The 21,417-nt window shown below is 34.7% G+C and overlaps 1 protein-coding gene across 14 annotated transcripts in view; it reads right to left on the reverse strand.

The window, feature by feature from the left end:
- Positions 1 to 10,339: 10,339 nt before the first annotated feature.
- GRIP1 (glutamate receptor interacting protein 1) overlaps positions 10,340 to 21,417 on the reverse strand; it is a 324,841-nt gene continuing 313,763 nt past the window's right edge. For 8 of the 14 annotated variants that reach the window (XM_087967965.1, XM_087967969.1, XM_087967961.1 and 5 more), the window contains 5 exons: positions 21,252 to 21,354; positions 21,067 to 21,111; positions 17,487 to 17,720; positions 13,391 to 13,537; positions 10,340 to 12,088 (listed from right to left, as the gene is read on the reverse strand). In XM_087967965.1, coding sequence (XP_087824091.1) covers positions 11,852 to 12,088; positions 13,391 to 13,537; positions 17,487 to 17,720; positions 21,067 to 21,111; positions 21,252 to 21,354 — 766 coding nt within the window. In that variant the 3' untranslated portion in view covers positions 10,340 to 11,851. The remainder of the gene's footprint in view (positions 12,089 to 13,390; positions 13,538 to 17,486; positions 17,721 to 21,066; positions 21,112 to 21,251; positions 21,355 to 21,417) is intronic. The other 6 variants (XM_087967968.1, XM_087967964.1, XM_087967962.1 and 3 more) reach the window with 1 other exon arrangement.

Below are 21,417 nucleotides of genomic sequence, written 5' to 3' on the forward strand. Positions count from 1 at the left end.
CTGGATTTGATAGGACGCCCCGATTTTGACCATTTGTTGTCTGTTTGACAGGAATGCTTCTATCCAGTTATTCAGTTGTCCAGAGATACCATAGGATTTTATTTTTAGGAGTAGTTTGTCGGTACCACTGAATCAAAGGCTTTACAGAAGTCTATGTAGATTGCGTCTATTGCTTTGCCCTGGTCGAAGTTGTGTCGTCCATATGTTTTTGCAGTGTAAGAGTTGCAGATTACAGGATAGTTTTTTCTGAAACCAAATTGTTTATTGAGAGTAGGTTGTTTGTCTCTAAGTGGAGGATGATGGATTGGTTAATAATTGATTCCATGACTTTACAGGTGACGCAGCATAAGGAGATTGGCCTGTAATTTTCAACTAGGCTTGGGTCTCCTTTTTGAAGATGGGGATGACTGTGGCTTGTGACCATAGGTTAGGCAAGGAGCTGGTCCTGAAAGATTTTTCAAAGATTATGCTTAGAGGTTTGGCTATGGCAGGATAGCTTTTTAAGAAGTAGGCACATATTCCATCCGGTCCAATAGATAGAGATGGTTTTAGATTGCGTAATGATTTTTCAACATTGTCTTCTGTGAAATCAATATGTATTAGATCATTGTTGTTATCTGTGGTACGGCTAGGAAATACTGGGCATGATCCATTGCTGTTTACAAATACTGAGCCGAAGAATGTGTTAAAGATGTTGGCTTTAATGGTGTCGTGCTTGCAGTCTTTACCATCAGGTCCTATCAAGGGAGGGATGGACCTTGAGTCTTTTTAGTTTGTTGTTTACAAAATTGTAAAAAGCACGGTGGAATTGGTGTCAGAAGGTTTTCCTCTTGTTTAATGTGATAATTGGTGCATTCGGTCTTTATCTGGTGGCATAAATTTTTGTATCGGTTTTGAAATTGGCAACGTGACTCAGATTTGTTTTTCCGCCAGAGTGATCTCTTTTGGATTGAAGTTTCTTATTGATATGGGTAATCTGCTTTTTTTGTTTTGTTTTGGGAGTTGTTGTTGGAAACATATAGTTTGATGACTCTTTTGACTTCAAGTAAAAATATGTTGTAATGGTCTTCAACGGTATTGCATCCAGTGAATAGAGATTACATTTATTTGCCTCCTATCTTGCAATTTGAGGTGGCTCTGACCGCCTTACAGAGAGATAAAATACACATTGTGCTCAACTTACAACATTTTGTTTAGTAACCATTCAAAGTTACAATGGCTCTGAAAAAAGTGACTTCCGACCATGTTTCACACGATCTCATTGCAATGTCCCCGTGGTCTTGTGATCAAAATTCTGATCCTTACGCTTGACTCATATTTACAACATTTGGAGTATCCTGGGGTCATGTGATCACCTTTTGCACCCTTCTGACAAGCAAAATCAATGGGAAAGCCAGATCGATTTAACAAATATGTTACTAACCTAACAACTGCAACAACAATTCATTTAACAACTCTGGCAATAAAGGTTGTAAGATGGAGAAAAACTACTTCTCAGCAACAGAAAATTTGGACTAAATTATGGTTGTAAATTGAGGACTACCAGTATACAAATATCCAAACAATTATAAATATAAAAACTGATTAAAATTACAAAAAAAACCAAACTAAAAATATGGATTTGGAGTGGAGACTTGGAGGTGCCTTCTGTGTTAGTACACCAACCAACTCTAGCCAACACCTTTTTCTTCAGGATCCCATGCCAGTAGGCATAGCCAGGTTTTAAGGCTTTTCCTGAAGGCTAAAGGGGAAGGAGCAGCTCTTACCTCTTATGGAAAGATGTTCCAAAGAGTAGGAGCCATGGCAGAAAAGGCTCTTCTCCTGGATCCCACAAACCAAAATTCCTTGGCTGATGGAATCCCCAGTAGGCCCCCTTTCTGCCAGCATGAGTCCTCAAATATACAAAAGAACCAGACTTTCTGAGCAGACTGTTGACCAGCTGACTGATTTCAATCTAAGTCAAGGTTGAGAGCTGAAGACAATCAAATTGCAGACAACCCAAAGAGATGGAGTAAAATTGGCAAGAGTTTTTGAACACAACTAAGAAATTATTATCTGTCCCATCCTGCAATGATTAGTGTTGGAAGAATTTTCCTTCTGGGTTCAGTTCCAAGTGGGGAAAAACACACTGGAATCATGGAAGTTGCTTGGAAAGGAGGTTTATTGATGAACAGGATCACATACCTTAGAGATGTTGGTCGAAGAAAAGGTAAGAGATGCTGAGAGTCCCTGGGTTTTATACCCTCTCTGCTTTGAATTTTCTGGGGCACAGGAAGTGCATCCTGATTGGTTGCTGTCAGAGGTCATATCTAGCTTTGTAGTTGTCTGTATGCTAAGTTTGGTTGAAACTTGGTGGGTGGTGCAATGAAGGGCAATTAAATGGCTCTGCCTGAAGGAGGTAGATCTTTGTTATGTAGAATAGACTGGCCCAGGCTTTAATGACTCATTAACAAAGTGGGGGGATGAGTTTCTGCCTCTCTGAGTTTCTATTTCTCTTTTAGGGGAAATATTCAGGCTTTTTAATATATCCTAAAATATTTCATTTTTCTAGGAGAGGGGTAGGTTTTAACTTCCAACAAGAGCAAAACAACATTTTTGCATCTTTGAGCCACTTGTTTGTATAGAACCTTTCCCCATAAAGCAGAATTATGAAACCTGGGCTGCAAAAATCTGAAAAATCACAGGCAGCAAGAAGATATAACAAGTTTTACACATCTAGTTCTCATATTTGTATTTTAGGGCAAGTTGCAGGGCTTCAAAACTGACAATGTAAGATGACAGAATAATGTTTGCTTAAGACTTTAACAGAAGAAATTACATGAACAGTTTTGATACTTCATGAAAATTCACAATGCATTTTTCAGAGAAAGTAAAAAGAATTCCATAATTCCTCTACAAAAAGCATGAAGTCTACAAGCAGGACATAATTTTACACTGAAAGATTACTTATTGATGACTAGCAAGAAACCAGACCAAAAACTGTCTGTAATCTGAATATGTAACAAGCTATTTGTTTCGGTATATGTATATGTATAATATATGTATTGCTACTGTAAAATAGCATAAATAAACCATACATTCTTCAATGTATTTTGTTCTTATCATTTCCTAATACAAAGGACAATCATATGTTCTGCATTCCAAGCTGTAGCTGGTTCTCCCTGACCTGTTCTTGACAGGTCACTACAACATTCATTTTTCCTAGTCTGTTAAATTCACATTTCTCTTCCAACATAAATATTCTTCTGAGACTGCTGCTCAGGTTTTCTGTCTGAACAAGGTCAACAAGGTTATATGTACTCTTCTTTGCCTAACTTTCCATGCTGAATGGGAAAGTCTGCCCTCTGTTCAATTTACTGGAATGTGACTATAGGTAGTCCTCGATTTATGACCACAATTGAGCCCAAAATTTCTGTTGTTAAGTTAAACATTTGTTAAGTGAATTTTGTTTCATTTTATAACCTTTTTGCCACAGTTGTTAAGTGAATCACTGCAGCTGATAAAATAGTCATCCGGTTAAGTGAATCTGCTTCCCCGTTGCCTTTGCTTGGCAGAAGGTCGCAAAAGTGGATCAAATGCAACCGTCATAAATATGAACTAGTCACCAAGCCTCTGAATTTTGATCACATGAGGCTGGCAAAAGTCATAACTGAAAAATGGTTATAAGTCACATTTTTCAGTGCCGTTATAACTTTGAACAGTCAAAGTGAACTGTTGTAAGTTGAGGACTACCTGTAATGGATTCTGTTGATTTCATGGGTCTGTTCTAAATATAAATATGTCTTGATTCAGTCTCCTTCTTGCTAACAAATTTCACATTCTGGATATGGATCAAAGCTATGGCTTTTCTTTTTAATAAATGTTTACAGTGAAATATGTATTTATTTCAGCACATATTGGGCAAAAAGATTTACATAAATTTCTGCATCAGGAAGTATGATTGAAATAATTTTCTTAATGGTCATGCTAACTGAACATTACAATAATTTGATTTAAAAGCCTCAGTTTCAGTCACATGTCTTCATAAATAGTTCTGTAAGAGAATAAAATTTCAAAAGAAATAAGATTAGGTCAAATATTAATGGCTAGAAATGTCCTGATTAGTGCACTTACAGTTTTAAATTAAATAATTGTTTCTGCATATTTATTTTATAAGTTTATTTTCTGTATTTTAAGTATTAATAATATTAAGTATTATAAGTATAAAATAATTAAGGAGCTTTTAGTTTCATAGAATTGTAATTATTCTTTGGCACAGCCTTTTAAATTTTGTAGTTCAGTATCATATTTCAACTAGAATGTAAATGTTACATTTAAAAATAAATTATTGAAAACTACTGAATGCAAAGCAGTATTCAAAAATTCAGTATAAATTTTGTTAAATATAATTATCATAAAGTACTTAGAAGGATAGAGGACTAGTGCATTCTGTTTCTATTTGGTCTTGGAAAATTATAAGCATCTTATTATTTTTCCAATATATCTAAATGTTTTTGTCTTTATTCCAAGTTACAGCTTATTATTGAAATATGTTATCTAAAAATTGCAGTGCCATGTACTTAAATGTGAAGCAGCTGCATTCTGCTCAATAAATAATACATTGAATTACAATGTCATGGCTATTAATAACCACACTTCAGCTGTTCGGTCCTTTTGTAACTTTACAGGCCAGCATAAAATGTTCTGAAAAACAAGGATATCTAATTAGGGATAATCATTTGCCAGGAAGTTTTCCACTAATTTTTTTCCATGCAACTTAGAATGTCCATTTGGTAAAGAAGTATTTCTTAACCTTGACAACTTGAAGATTGTATTAGAATTTGCATCATTTCAGACCATTGCTTATGTGAAAATTTTCAAATTAAAATGAATTGTAATGAACATGTTTCACCTTTTGTGGGGCTAGCCATTATACTACAGTAAAAAACCTGAAGAACTAGAATAATCGAATTGTTTTAAAATCAGGATCAAGAAAGTAATTGGGATTTTTTAAAAGCTATAATGAAATTATAAAAGTAATGAGAGGCAGTCTGGTATAGTGGTTAGGACACTAGGTTAGGAATCAAGACAGTGTGAGTTCTAATCTCACCTTAGACATGAAACCAGCTGGGTGACCTTGGGCCAGTCACTATCTCAACCCTAAAAAGAAGGCAAGGGCATATCACTTCCAAAATCTTGCCAAGAAAACTGCAGCGATATCAGGTACTTCATGACTACTTAAAATCACAGTATGATAAAGACAAGATTAAAGATTGAATTGGGACAGCAAAAATTGTTTGGGGAGTATATTGATAATTTATATATGAATTTCTACACTGAATTAAGAACTCTTATGCTAGCAGAAGAATGAAAATAAATATGGGAAACATGATCACAGCAGTAGCATTTTTAGGAAATAAAAAAAGAAGTAGCTAGTGTGTAATGGTCATTCAGGAAAATAAAATCAGAACTAAAAGGCTGGCTGCATTCCTTATGATTTATTGTGGCTGAAAAACTAAGAAAACTTGGGAAATGTCTGATGAGGCATCTTCAAAAGTGGAATAGTATTTGGAAGGCATGGAGGAAATCCAGAAGTTGCTAATGATAATCTGGGTAAACCTCTTACAATACTAGACAACACAGTATCAACAGTAGATACCTTCAAATTTCTAAATTCTATCATAAATCAAGACATAAAATGGACACCTAACATCAAAAAGTTATCAAAAAAGCACAACAAAGAATGTTCTTTCTGCACCAACTCAGAAAGCCCAAACTGCCCAAGGAACTGCTGATACAGTTATACAGAGGAATTATTGAGTCTGTCATTTGCACCTCTATAACTGTTTGGTTTGGTTCTGCAACCCAACAAGACAGATACAGACTTCAGAGAGTAATTAGGACTGCAAAAAAAAAACCACGATTGCTACCAACCTGCCTTCCATTGAGGACTGTATACTGCACGAGCCAAAAATAGGGCTGTGAAAACAGACCCCTCACATCCTGGACATAAACTGTTTCAACTCCTACCTTCAAAACAACTTGATAGAGCACTGCACACCAGAACAACTATACACAAGAACAATTTTTTCCTGAATGCCATCACTCTGCTAAACAAATAATTCCCTCAACATTGTCAAACTATTTACTAAGTCTGCATTACTATTACTATCAATCCTCCCATCCTTCCTTTCATCCATCTCCTCCCACTTATGACTGTATGACTAACTTTGTTGCTTGTATCCTAACGATTTTTATTGACTGTTTCCTAGTATGATTTGATTGCTTATTGTATACCTATGACTATTATTAACTGTTGCACCTTATGTGCAACACTGTTGCACCTATTATTAACTGTTGCACCTTGACTCTTGACAAATGTATCTTTTCTTTTATGTACACTGAGAACATATTTATTGAATTTATATTGCCTCCTATTTGCCCATGGCGACATATTTTTAAAAAAAAACCAGTAAAAACTAACAAAAAGAAATAAATTAATACAGTATAGTAGAACAAAATCTGAAAAAAAAAAAATCACCCCCCCAACACCCATCCTCTGCCCCGACAACAGATAACACGAGCCATATGATGGGCTCCATCCCACTCTTTGAATTTAAACAAGCAGTTGGAATGTATGACTTCCAACATCTAATGACCTCTAACTTTACAGCTATTAGATTTATTTTTTTATGTTTGATCCAAATCTATAATTCTAGGAAGTTATTTTGAGAGATCTCTTTTACAACAATAAGCTAACATAAGTGTCAAGTGAATGAGATGTGCACATATTTCTGGGATCTTTACAATAGAGTAATTCTTCTGAATTTATGAGGTAAATTTATGAGATAATTTACCATAAATTACAGAAATACTTATTTCAATTTAGTATTACCTTGAATTTATCATCACTGTCTCATAAACTAATATATCACAATTTCTTCATTATATTAATTAGCATTGAATTTGATATTCTAATAACATTGCATTAAATTGTACTCCCTTATACTACTTGGAGGACCCTGAATAGGTTGAGAGTTGGAGTGCCTAAATGTAAAAACAATATTTATTTATTTTATTTATTTATTTATTTGATTTGCCAATTGTTTACAAGATAATAAGTATAAATGTATACATAGTTGTGAATACATGAAATGGGTAAATATAAGAAAATAAAAGAGGGATAAGAGAAACAATAGGACAGGGACGGTAGGCACGTTGGTGCGCTTTATGCACGCCCTACAGACCTCTTAGGAAAGGGGTGAGGTCAATAGTAGACAGTCTAAGGTTAAAGTTTTTGGGGTTTGGGGAAGAAACTACAGAGTCGGGTAGAGTATTCCAGACATTGACCACTCTATTGCTGAAGTCGTATTTCCTGCAATCAAGTTTGGTGCGGTTTACTTTGAGTTTGTATCTATTGTGTGCTCTTGTGTTGTTATGGTTGAAGCTGAAGTATTCATTGACAGGTAGGACATTGCAATGTATGATTTTATATACCATGCTTAAGTCAGACCGAAGACGGCGTAATTCAAGGTTTTCAAGTTCTAGAATTTCAAGTCTGGTGGCATAAGGTATTCTACAACGAGTAGAGGAGTGGAGAACTCTTCTTGTGAAATATTTCTGGACTTTCAATTGTGCTAATATCAGATACGTAGTGTGGGTTCCAGACTGATGAACTGTATTCGAGTATTGGTCTAGCAAATGTTTTGTATGCTCTGGTTAGTAGTGATATTACCAGAGAAAAGCTACGTAGGATTAGGTTAACAACTATTAATGCCTTTTGGCTATGTAGTTGCAGGGCTCTAGCACTTAGATCATTAGAGGTGAGTATTCCAAGGTCCTTTACAGAGCTTGAGTCATCAACAAGATCTTGACTATTCAGCTTGTATTTTATTTTCTGATTTTTTTTGCCAATATGTAAGACAGAGCATTTATTTGTTGAGATTTGAAGTTGCCATTTGTTTGACCACCTGATACATAGTCAAGATCTTTTTGTAGGGTAGCAGTATTGTCTGTGGTATTGAACAGCTTTACATCATCAGCGAAGAGAATGCAATTGCTCTTAATATGATTCACAGAGGTCGCTTTATGTAGAGTATGAAGAGAGTTGGTCCTAGAACACTGCCTTGGGGAACACCACTATTGACAGGTACTGGATTTGATAGTACGCTCCCGATTATGCTCAAATGGAGGTACAATCCCGGTACTGGATGAATGAGCCCCTTCTTGGTTTCTTAAGCATTTCAAGTGTTGATACATCAACACTTTTGGCAAGTGAATACTTCAGAATGTATTTCTTGGAGCTCCCTCTTATGCACTTTTGCATATCATATTCATAGATAGATAATCTGGGAGGCTCAAGAGAAAATAGGAAAGGTTTAATGTGAATTTCTATTACCTGAGGGCAGTTGGCCCACTCCTCCTTTTAATGTAGTGTTGACATTTTGACCTTTATAGCTTCTTCCCCATTCCTTCCTTCCCCAGCCTTATGTTGTGGAGTTCACGATTCCTCTCCCTTTCTTCCTTCTTGTTGTCTGGAATAATTTCATAGAATATGAAAGTTTTCTTGTCTGGAATCATTTCATAGAATGTTTTCCTCCTGGTTTGGGGCATCATTTTTATTATATATTTTATTTTGTACTTTTAAATTTCATTTTTGGTCTGCAAAACAGAATTACTCCTATCCCTGGAGGATTTGGGATTGGAACATGCCTACTTGGTTCAGAAGGTGAACCATCCTGAAAGAGTCACTTGGAAGTCTTGCAGAATGCACATTTTCAGTAAGAACATTTAATTTAAGCCAATAGCTCAGAAAATGATTTACTAACATGGATACAGTCTATAGTCAGTCAGTTTATAGTCAGTCAAAAGACTGTGACCAAAAATTACCTGGCTTTCATTATTCTGAATCTTTGGATATATTTAAAATTAAAATAAATATTGACTTCCCTGCTTATATTATAGGAAATACTACAAAATTATAAATGAACTCTGTTACAAGCATTACTCAGAAGATCCAAGTATCCAAGTAATGTTAATAGCATTAACCAGTTATTTATCATGTAAATCAATATAATAGATGGATAAAGGGAAACATTTAAAATCTATTTTAAAAATGCACTCAGTTCCATGGTTTATGTTTTTATCAGAAATGCAAAGAATAAAAGTATCTTCATAACTCAAACAATATTGTGGAATATTCGCTTTCACTGAAGCCTGGTCAGACCATTAATTTATATAGATAATGCTAGATTTCACTCTCATAGACTGTGATTAAAGAGTCTGTACATCCCAATGATATCATGAAGAGTGCAGATCACCATAATGTTTACCCATGAGAAGTTCATAAACAAACGATCAGACTAAACATGATCCATTAGAGAAGAACAGGCAAACCATTGTGATATTTAAACCAAGAAAGGTAATAGATATTTGCCAAAAAGACCCTGACAGCACTTCACTGGAAAAGATGTTTCCAGTTTGGAAGGTATCCAAGAAACAACTGGGGAGTAATGGAAGGCAGGTAAATAGCAATAGATTTTTTTATGTACACTAGCTGGATTAAAGATTAAAAGGACAACAGCAAGACTATTGTATATGCAAAAATGGAAAGACATTTTGTTCATACAAAGATGGAGATGGCTGAAATGCCAAAACTGACTACTCTGATTAAAGAAGAAACATAAGTACTTTCATTTCCACATAGAAACCCCTTCTGAATTTTGTGCTTGGTGTGGAAAAGAATGTAACTTTGACTTTGGGTTTTATAGATTGATAGATCTTTATAGAAACGACTTATTATGGAAAAACAAAAAGCTGTGATTTGATCTTAATGGCCTATTCTGCAACAGAGAGTCGGAAGTCAATGCTCCTTTTTTTCTCTTTTACCTACCTTTCCTCACTTCTCTCTCTCCCCCTTCCCCTCCCCTCTCACTGTTCTTTTATTTACTTTTGTATTTTGCATTTTATAATACTTTATAACCTAATAAAAATGTTTGAAAAAATTAAAGGCATGACATAATATAACATGTATCCTTGAACGCTTAAAAAATGAAGGTGCTTTTCTTTATTAATTATATTTGTTGAACTAAATCTTAAAATGTCAATGGGTAAATAATGATCACACAACTTGGATTGGATGATATAGTGCAACAACCTTTTTCTTCTTGCCTAATATTGCAGAATATTTATCCATGTAAACTGTTTGTCTAAATATTTTTTACATTTTATGATGAAGTTTGCAGTTCCACCTTTGCAAGTTGCTTTGACTCAATTTTTCCCTGTTTCCACTCTTCCATAGTGGTAAAATTAGTCATGTTCCACACTTTTTGTTCTGCTTCTACTTTTAGGATCCAAACTATTGTCTTTAAATATGTTTATTAGTTTTTTTTACATTTTCCATACAAATTTTTAACAATTTGAGTTCCCAGAAACCATACATACTGTAAGATGATAAATATCATGCTATTAAAGTATTAAATTTGTACAAAAATACTTTAGTTTAATACTCATTGTTACAAATAAAAATACGTATTAAGTGGTTCATGATATGGATTTCATTTTCATTTAAATTATTTTTTCTTTCTGGCAGTGCTGGAATATGAGAAAATGTCATGTGAGTGCATAGGGCATAGAAACTTGCTCTCTAATAGATGAAGAAAAGAGTATTATGAATTTTGATAATTCAAAGAGGCCAAAAAAATTATGGTTAAGATATAAAGGTTCAATGTTATCACAGAAAAATCTGGTGTCTTTCCAGTCACTAAGTAACATCAATTATCAAGATAATACAGTGAACAAACCAAAGCAGCTGCTGGTGGGTCTCAAAAACAACTAGCAGCATTTTATTGCTTTGAATGAAAAACAGAGCAGAATTTGGAAATATGTGGATAAAACATATTTACATTTTAAAATTAAGTCTTCAAAATGGCAGAGTCAATGAGAGCTCCAACAAAGCTATTTAAATAGATACTTTAAATCAATGCACATTTCATTTCATTTTAAAAAAGAGTCCTGTGTTGCTGTACAAGTTTATTTATACATGTGTTTCCTAAACACAACAGTTCATATGTTTTTGCATCAATATTAATTTGCTACTGGAATTCAGTTAAGAAAAAAACTTACTTGAATGTTTTTCTTATTAAACCTTGTTTCTGTAAAACTTACTGTTTTAAAACAAATCATTATACGTTCCAAATACCTAAAAGTAAGAAATTCATACAGGCTGCATGACATATCCTAGTCAGTATATCATTGCATAGGGAATAATATAATTTCTAATAAATCATATTGCAACAGAATCTAAAGTTTTACCCTCCAGGATCCTGTGTGCACCTTTGTTGAAATGATTGCAGAACAAGTAACAGTTTTTGGTCCCCCTCCACCTTCCCCCCCCTTTTGTTTAGAGGTAACAGATACACACTTTGTTAAACAATAACTATGATACAATAATCTTTTGGGCATAGCGATGATATTTTGATATTCCTTCAATTAGCTCATCTTTTAATATAAATTTTTATTAAAAAAACCTCATGTTCCAAGCTGGGGTTACTCTTTTCAGAGACTTGGATGGGATTGAAAAGAGCTCAGTTTCATTTACAATTTTTTTTAATTAATCTACATGAAAACAGTTACTTTTCTCATTAATTTCTCTTGCACATGGAGTTCAACTTGAAATGGCACTATTTGTGGTTATCAAAAAAGTGAGAAGAAAACTCAACTGGGAAGAAAGCAGCAAAGAATGAGCCTTGAGAAATAATCAGAACCTTCCCTGTGTGCTTCTCAACATTAGATAGTATCTGTGTTTCCAGTGTATCAGACATATTAAAAAAAATAGCACCATTTAAATCTCTTGCACAGATACAGCTTTTGGCTATAAAGTGTTCATAGGCTCCCATTTCATCTCTGAACCTGTGTTATGTCCGCTTTGTTGAAGGAAAGCGTTGTTTGGATGGCTCCATTGTCCTGTTGAGAAAGTCTGATGCTCAGAGCCCTTCTTTTGGGAAGCTAACGGGTTGCGACTAATAACAAGTTCTAATTTATTATCAGACTCTGCTATTAGGGGTACAACTAGGCAGCAGTCAAAGTCTCTTGTCCGAACATGATTTACCTGAAAAGAAAAGGAAAAAAAAGAATGTTTTCAACAAAAGAAGACAAGTCAAGCAAGCCAAGAAAAGATGGTCTTACATGTTTCTTAGGTGAAGGATAATATAAGACAGTTCAGACTCAGATAAATAAAGAGCTTGAAATAAAGAAGAAAATATTTGCAAGAGAATGAAATAAACTGAATGTAATTTTATAAGCTAATAAATTTAATTTGATTTTCCCCCATTCTATCTAACTTGATTCAGAAGTCTCACAGTGTTTAGCAGTATTATTTAAAGAATATGAATACATGGTTGCAGCTGTGTAACAGAGATACTGTATTTACCTAAATAATTCTAATTCTAATTTAGAATTATTTAGGACTATTTCCCAAAAGAAAAGTAAACAACAAAAAATAGTAACAATCCCTGCCTTATTCATTCATTCACTCATTCATTCCTTTTCAGCATTCATATACTTCCACTGCACAAGGGCCCCTGATGTTTTAGAAAAACTGCCAGATATAGTTGAATTACTTAAGTTGAATTGCCTAAAATAAGGATCTTAATTTGGAGAATTCTATCTGCATTTATCACTATTTTTTTTTCATACATGGTTTTCTCACACAAAACTACACATACATTGTAACTAACTCCTCCTTTTAGCAGAAAGCAGAAAAATAAGGGAAAAATAGGATAAAGACAGGATGCACAATAAGGATGGCTGTATTGGGAATAATCTATAACCAAAAGGGGAGACAGAACAAAGCGAGATAAGATAAGAGTAACCAAAAATTAGACAGGTAAGGAATGAAAAGAGAAGTGCGTCCTATGAAGGTATTCCAAAATTGATTAAACTTCATTAGAAAAGTAGCTCCACCTAAACTATAACTAATCTTCAGGTTAATCTGCAAAGGAATCCCACTTTTAAGTAGCTACATCTACAATCCCATATATATCTCCTTCTCATTCCTTTCTTTTTTACATTTTCTTCATTCTTTTCCACTCAACTTTTAAATTTTTTTTAATCTACTTTTATATTGGACAAAGAAACAACTTTCTATCAGATATTTAATGACACTGATTCCTATCGTATTAATAGATGGAGTGGAATTTTACAAAGTACTGTATATTCTCCCTTATTTGGCTTACAAAATAAGTGATTGAGAAAGCAGAATTACATTTGCACAATTTCATATAGAACATCCTCAAATGTCTGTATGTTGAACTTAACTGCCTCAATGTTTGCTTAACATAAATCCCTTTATATTTACTAAATGACTTCTCTCTATTAATTGAGTTCAGAATTGTATAATGTTTCACACTACCTGTAGTAGTCTGTCATATGGCTTCAAACCACCTATATCTCCAGGTCCGTCTGGCCGAATATTTTTAACATATACCCCTTTTTCCAATAAGCCATCAGAGACACTGAATCCAAAGTCCTCCATATTAGTATCCTTGTATAAAGTTATCTGTTAAGGGATAAGGACATTCCTCATAACTTTGTTAAAAATTCAGAAATACTTTTTGCCTAATCTTCCCACATTTTCTCATACACTAAGCATGAGCAATAGTTTCTTTCTAGTATTCTCCAGTCATTTCCATTCCTTGCCCCTTTTCAATATATTAATGAAAAAAATCATGTTAATGAAAAAAAGAGTTTGCATCAAGATCTAGAATACTTAGGGAAGATCATACCAAGATTATAAATTACTTGGCTTTAATTTGGTAAATCTTTAGCAGTCAGCACAGGTTTGTTAAAAATAGATCATGCCAGATCATTCTTCAACATAGTGACTAAATTAGTAGATTAGTGAAATACTGAGGACATAATATAATTAGATTTCAGCAAGGCATTCGACAAAGTAGACCACAACCTACTTCTTGGTAAACTAGAAAAAAGTGGGATAGATAGCATCACCACCAGATGGATTTGCAACTGGCTGACAAATGGTACCCACTGAGTAGTCCTTAAGGGGTCTAAGTCTGCATGGAGGGAAGTAAGCAGTGAGGTGCCACAAGGTTCCATCTTAGGCCCAATACTCTTTAATATCTTCATTAACGACATACATGAGGGAATAGAAGGGGAATGTAGCAAATTTGCAGATGATACTAAGCTGGCATGAATAGCTAACACCCAAGAAGATAGGCTCAGGTTCCAGATGGATCTTGACAGACTAGAACACTGGGGTGTATCTAACAAAATGAAATTCAATGTAGAGAAAAGTAAAGTCCTACACTTAGGCAAGAAAAACCAAAAGTACATATATAGACTGGGTGAAACCAGGCTCAATAGCAGTAACTGTGAGAGGGATCTTGGAATCTTAGTGGACAATCAGCTAAACAGGAGTCAGCAGTGTGCAGCAGCAGTCAAAAAAGCTAATGCAATTCTAAGTTGCATTAACAGAGGGATACAATCGAGATCAAGTGAGGTACTAATACCACTCTATAAAACCTTAGTAAGACCACACCTAGAATACACCACACTATAAAAAAGATATTGAGACTCTAGAAAAAGTACAGAGAAGAGCAACTAGGATGATTAGGGAGGTGGAGACTAAAATATATGAAGAATGGTTACAGGAACTGGGCATGGCTAGTCTAGTGAAGAGAAGGACCAGCGGAGACATGATAGCAGTCTTCCAATATCTGAGGGGCTGCCACAGAGAGGAAGGGGTCAGGCTATTTTCTAAAGTACCTGTAGGCCAGACAAGGAATAATGGATGGAAACTGAACAAGGAGAGATTTAATCTGGAAATAAGGAGAAACTTTCTGACAGTGAGAACGATCAACCAGTGGAACAGCTTGTCCTCGGAAGTTGTGGGAGTGTCATCACTTGAGATTTTCAAGAAGAGATTGGACTGCCATTTGTCAGAAATGGTGTAGGGTCTCTCGCTTGGGTGGGGGGGGGTTGGACTAGATGACCTACAAGATCCCTTCTAACTCTGATTATCTGTTTAAAAAAATCTAGAAGAAAACAAGTCTTTGCAGATTAATCTTATATCATTTTTGAAATCAGAAAACTTTCTTGCTGGGGAGTACCATAAGCATAATATGCTGCAAAACAGCTGACATACTATGAGTATGAGCACAGTGTCATGGCAAACACATGGCTGACTCAAAATACAAATTCACCATATTTCTCATGTAACTGGAGAAAAGAATTAAATGAAGTAGTACAAAATTTATCCTGAATTCTATTCTCCAACATTTTTATTGACTTTGAAGATGGTAAGAAATAGCAGATAGTTAATATTCTGGAATAAGATTCAAAATCATATTAATATATTATAGAGATGAGATGAAAATATCAATAAAATTAACACAGAAACACAAAATTCTACACAGATATAGGATTAACAGATATTGGTAACTACTTGTGAAAACATCTTGGAATAGTAGCATATTGAATACTTTTTATTACTAAGAATCACCAGTTTGATGTGGCTATAAAAGGAAAACACATCCATAGAAGCATAATCTTTAAATCATTAGAAGTATTCCACTATATTCTATTTAGCAGGACTCCACCTACAATATTGTGTCCTGGGCATTATACTTTAAGAAGCATGGGCAAAAATAGAAAAGGTTCAGGAAAGGATCATTAGACAAAAAATAAATATTAGTGATACAATAAAAAGAGTTTGATATTTTTATCCCTAGGGAAATATAACTGAGAGTTGATATGATTGTACCCTTTTTAAATAGTTGAAAACTTATGATGTAGAAGAAAATCAAACCCTATTTCTTTTCTTCCAGAATCAGGTCACAGAGTAATGGATGGTAAGTTGCAAGAATACATATTCCAATTGTATGCTAGGGGGAAAAACATCCTGGCAGTTGCAGCAATTTGATGATGGAACCAATTATTGAAAAAAGAGGTAGGCTACCTTTCATGGAATGAGTAGAAGTGAAAGCCAGGAAGCCACTTCCTGGAGATGCTATAATTTGGATTCCAACCTTATGTGTCAAGGAGAATCATATTTTCAAGAAAAAAAGATAGCTGATACCATAGCTTTGTTGTTGAGTCTCTGTTACCACCATCTTCTATCAGCACAAGCAAACATTTACTTTGCTACATTGCAATAGGATGGGAAATCTTCCTTTAAGTACAGTCTCCTGCTATGCTGAAATCGGGGTTTATTAGATGTGGAGCAAGCTGGAATCATAAGTTCAGTTTTAAACAAAATTTGATTTGTTTAAAAGATAGCTATAATTTCTTGGCTAAACCATAATGTGAAGTTACGTTTAACAGAAAATTTTCTATCTTATTGCAGTGTAACAAAAAAAAGAAGCAACTACTTATGATGAAAACTTACCTCTTGCTGTATCTCCATTGAGGGATATCAATAGGCATCTTTCTGATAATTTTGATGGGTGGAATAATATACTCCAAAATTCTACACTAACATAAATGTCAAAGAATCTAGCAATTATAAAAAGTTTCATTACCACCATTTTTAGAAGGAAAAATGTGTAAAAATATAAAATGTAAACATGAAATATTGTCTTAACTCTAAGCATTCTCTTCCATATTCTTTCTGACCAGAGCAGGGAACCCCAACCTGTGGGTCGCAGCCCACTAGTAGGCCATGAAAGGATTTCAACCGGGCTGCAGAAATGGCCAACGAGCACACGCACAAATCCATCCTCACTTGCATGAGTAGGTCTGAGCATGTGCACGCATGCTCCATTTGTGTAAGCAGCAGGCTGCTTGCGTGAAACCATCCCTCTCCTCCCTGCAGTTCTTGATTAAAACATGCATCTTGGATAGTTCCCTTCCCACTTTGAATATTAACAGAAATATATTTTCCATAGGAACTGTAACTCTTTGATAGAGATGTGCAGTTCAGAAATATAAAATGTAAATGAATAAATATTTGGTTTCATGCTGAGTTTAGATGCAGTTAAAACAATATGAATGTCAGAGCATTTAAATCAATTTCAGCTGTTTGTATGTTTATTCATGTAATTATTTTACCTCTGTATGCATTTAAGAATGGGGAGTATATTTGCTGAAGCAGTACATTGGAAACAAATAATATACAACTCAGAGAAAATGCTGAACACTGGTAGTGAATGCTAATTTAATATGCCCCTTGATTATATTGGATATAATCTTATGGTTAGTCTAAGCTGAATACTACCAAAGTAGTAGCATAAAAAACTATTATTCACCCACATTTATTGCAGAATTGAAAATATTGCACTGCTCCATGTTGTTGTGCTGCTTTACTTTACAAAAGAAGGAAACAAAATCAAAACAGTTAGTTAGTCTCTCTCTCCTCCTTCTCTTTCTACCATCCTTAATCTCTGTGTCCTGGGAAGGAATATTTTTTTGGGTGGAGAAAGGGGCAGGAGTGAGGTTGCAAACTTCATAATCCAGAGCTTAGACAGAAGGTGAAATCAAAAAGTCATTACCTTGTGTAACTCCACAGGAGTTGGGGACATGATTTCTTTCATCTCTTGCTTCATTTTCCTAAGGGCTATGGACTTCCTTCCCACATCTGAAGGCAATGTGTTGCTTCGAGTGGTCTGGCTATAATGTGGCCTGGAAATACTTCTTTCCTGAAAGCTGGCTTGTCTTCCTAGATGGCTGCGAACTTGAGAGTTATCATGATTCAGGCTCACTGTACTCCCTGACATAATAGTAGCCTGCAGCATTAATAAACACAGTGTAAAATATGATATATAACATAATAAAGAAGGTATATTACTAATGAAAAGTAGCATATTTTTCTGCTGTTATTGTCAAAATACAGTTGCTCAGGGCAAGCAAATGGCTTGGAGAATAGATGAACAATCTGACTGGGAAATTGGGGAAGATCCCCGAGATTCCCCAGCGGATCAGTATAAAAGTATATAAATTTTATTAGAAATGTTTAGTGGAACTTTTCCAGATAAAGCCCCAACTATACCTAAACACACACATACATCGACAGACAGACAGACACACATCATGATGTTCTCCCCTTTTGGAGTAACCAAAATTATGCACAGTAGCAGAAGTAGAGTAAGGCAAAGAAAATAAGTCATGATTTAAGAAAAGTAAAAAAAGTAGTTTACATCACCACACATACTATTTCATACAGTCTTTTTATTTTTTTAAAAAAAATCTGCCTCTTTTGAGGAACACTATCCAACTACAATTTTCTCAATATTTCCTTTTTTTCTGATCTATATACACTTCCTTTATATATTTGCTTGGCAATTTGATCCTCACTCAGTCTCTCTAACCAACCATATGCTTGTTCTACACTGTTCATTCATTGTTGTATTCAGGTCACATTTGTTGGGCATCCATTCGTTTGTACCTCTATTTCAGTTTGTTTTACCATACCTGCTTAAGTAACAACAGGGAACTTCCTATGTCCCATCAAGTAGCACGGCATAATGAATGCCAATGCTCACTTTGTCCAATTGTACAGGCTTGGCAACAGCTACAAAAATGGTGTTACATAACCAGGTCTTATGCCATTAAGGCTTCATAGATGATAACCAATTCTTTGAATTTTCACTAGAAAGAATTCTGGTAACTAGTGTAACTCAAGGAGAAAAAAATACATGGGCCTAATAAGGCATACAAATAATTGCTGTTGAATTCTGGATCAGTTGCAGCTCCTAAGTAGGTTTCAAGAGCAGCATAATGTAGAACATTTTGTGATAGGACATGCACAAGACAATCAAACCAAAGTGACTTTCTGAAAGACCTCCTATTCCATATAGCAGAGGAAATGGTTCTGAAGATAAAGGCCTTTTTTTGTCTCACTGCCACCTGCTCCTTGAACAGTAACTGTGAGTCCAAGAAGTAGTGCACCAGTTCTTTGGGTGGTGCTGGTGGTCTGTCATTCCAAACAAGATTAAATATGAAATAGCTCCAGTTTGGGGTATGTACGTGTCCAAAACCTCACAAGTTATCAGTCTTGGCAGGCTTAAACTTTAGCTTGTTCCTCCTCCATAGCCTCCAGACACCCATACAAGGCATTGGTAGCATCACCATTCACACTACATTTAAATTGTGTTTCATCTGACATATCAAACTCTCACTTCAACATAGCAAAGTTGACAGAAGCACACTCCTATATATAGTCAACTTTGCTTCCTTTGGCAAACCTTTGGTTATCATAATGCATAATATATTATTCATTAGCTTTCCAACAGCACTTGTAATCTTAATGTTTCTATATAATTCCCACACATTTATCAATTTACTCTTGTTACATATAATTTGTAATCATTCACTCCATTTCTCCGACAAACACAACTACTTTGCTTTTCAGTATTTTAATTTTCAGAGCTATGAACCCAAATCATTAACAACCAAGAAGACATTGCAGACCTTTGTCTTACTCCCTGCTCAGTGCCAAACCATTCACTAAAATTCTTACCTATTCTACACTTTCATGATATACTGTCTTAATTGTATTTAGCAACCAAAGTTCTCATTACATATATAAAGATGTATTTTTATTTCCAGTATTTCCTCTGATTTGTAATAAAGCAATAAATTTAGTGTTTAATTTACTTTTTTAAAATGTTTAGTTTCTGACATATTCTTTAAGCATTATTCCTTACTACCAAAATAATAATTTTAAAAAACATTAGGTCTACTTTGAGAGGAATGAAAGTTAAGGATAGACTGGTAGGAAACAATTAATTTGAAAAACTGTCCAAAAGACTGAAATATAAGTAAGATAATACCTATACCCAATTAATTTTCACTTTTTAAAGGGCTTCTTAAATGAAAAAAATTCTCAACTTACTGAAATATTCATTCTATTTCCATATCCATTTGCTGTGCTCTTAGGAAGAAAATCCATAAGAGAAGCTTGAGCTACATGCCTTAGGCTGAAGTAAACCAAACTGACAAGCCATTTCTCCAAAGTACTCAGAATGTCAATTAAATATAAAACATGTCCACATTAAAATAACAGGCATGCAATATGGAAGCTACGGATCTGAGGCTATGCAGCCAACTTGAGTAGCATGATTTTTATCTTGTCAATACCATTCACATTCATTGTGATGACTCTCTGATTTCCATATGACATAACAATGGAACGAGACTTTTACAATTTTGCAACATTGGGAATTTAAAAGAACATAAAAGAAAATTCTTGCAGACTTAACCTTCTAAAAATTAAACTAAGGATGTTATTTTTTATGTAATTAAGGAATATACTTACAACAGTTCATTTAGTGACCTTCAAAGTTACAATAGCACTGAAAAAAGTGACTTATGACTTATAAACCCATGGTCACGTGATCCAAATTCAGATGCTTGACAACTGATTCATATTTATGACTGTTGCAGTGTCCTGGGTCATGTGATTACCTTTTGTGACCTTCTGATAAGCAAGCCAATTGGGAAGCCAGATTCACTTAACAACTGCATTACTAACTTAATAGCTGCAGTGATTCACTTAACAACTGTGGCAAGAAAGGTAGTAAAATGGAGCAAAGCTCATTTAACAAATGTCTTGCTTAGCAACAGAAATTTTGGGCTCAATTGTGGTTGTAAGTTGAGGACTACCTGTATAGCCAAGTTTTTTTTTTTAAAGCTTCTAGTTATTCTGTTTTTGAAGTAAAATAACTGAGCGCAAAGTTAATATGGCATATGTAACTGTGATTAACATCAGATTGCAACAGCAAAAAAAATCCCATGGAATATATAAATCTTTTGTAGCTATATTAGTTTATAGTGAATCTAATTGTAAAAATGTATGGAAATTTTGTTTTCATTTATGTTCCCTATAATTCAAATTCAGTTCTGTTGCAAGAGATACATGCCAGGAAAACTTTTATAAAAGCAGCTAGAAGAGAATGGGATGTGTGCTGGTAAGGCAAAGTAAGCCTGCAAACAAATGCAGCCAGAAGTAGCATAGGAGAAGCTTTTGCTCACATACATTTCAGCAGCAGATCCATGGAAGATAATTGCTTGATTGAGGGGTTAGCAAAGGCAGCTATGCAAGCAAAAATATAAACACTAAAGGGTAAGTACCAAGAGAGCCATGTTTCTCAAATATAGACGCCTGTCAACCTTGTCCTGTGGAAAGGGGTTAAAGCTTTAAAATGATTTTGTGAGATTAATGCAAACTTAGAAAAAAGGAGGGGGAAAACCCAACAAAAATGAGTGTTAATTGAAAAAAGAAATTGGTCTATTATGAAGGAGTAGATTGAGTCTACCTCTAATTCCCTCAGAATTCCTGACTGTCCACAAGTCTCCAAATCTTCCAGTGCTTGGGACCAGAAGTTTTCCTCCTGGTCAGGCTGAGAGACACCTGTAAAGCTAGATTCAGAGAAAGGTTTCTAAAGTTATAGAGAACACCACAATGAGTTTCACAAGAAATGC

The sequence above is a fragment of the Notechis scutatus genome, chromosome 6 (genome assembly GCF_049901735.1).
Source record: "Notechis scutatus isolate UNSWTSFEM ecotype Mainland chromosome 6, rNotScu1.2, whole genome shotgun sequence".
Taxonomy (NCBI): domain Eukaryota; kingdom Metazoa; phylum Chordata; class Lepidosauria; order Squamata; family Elapidae; genus Notechis; species Notechis scutatus.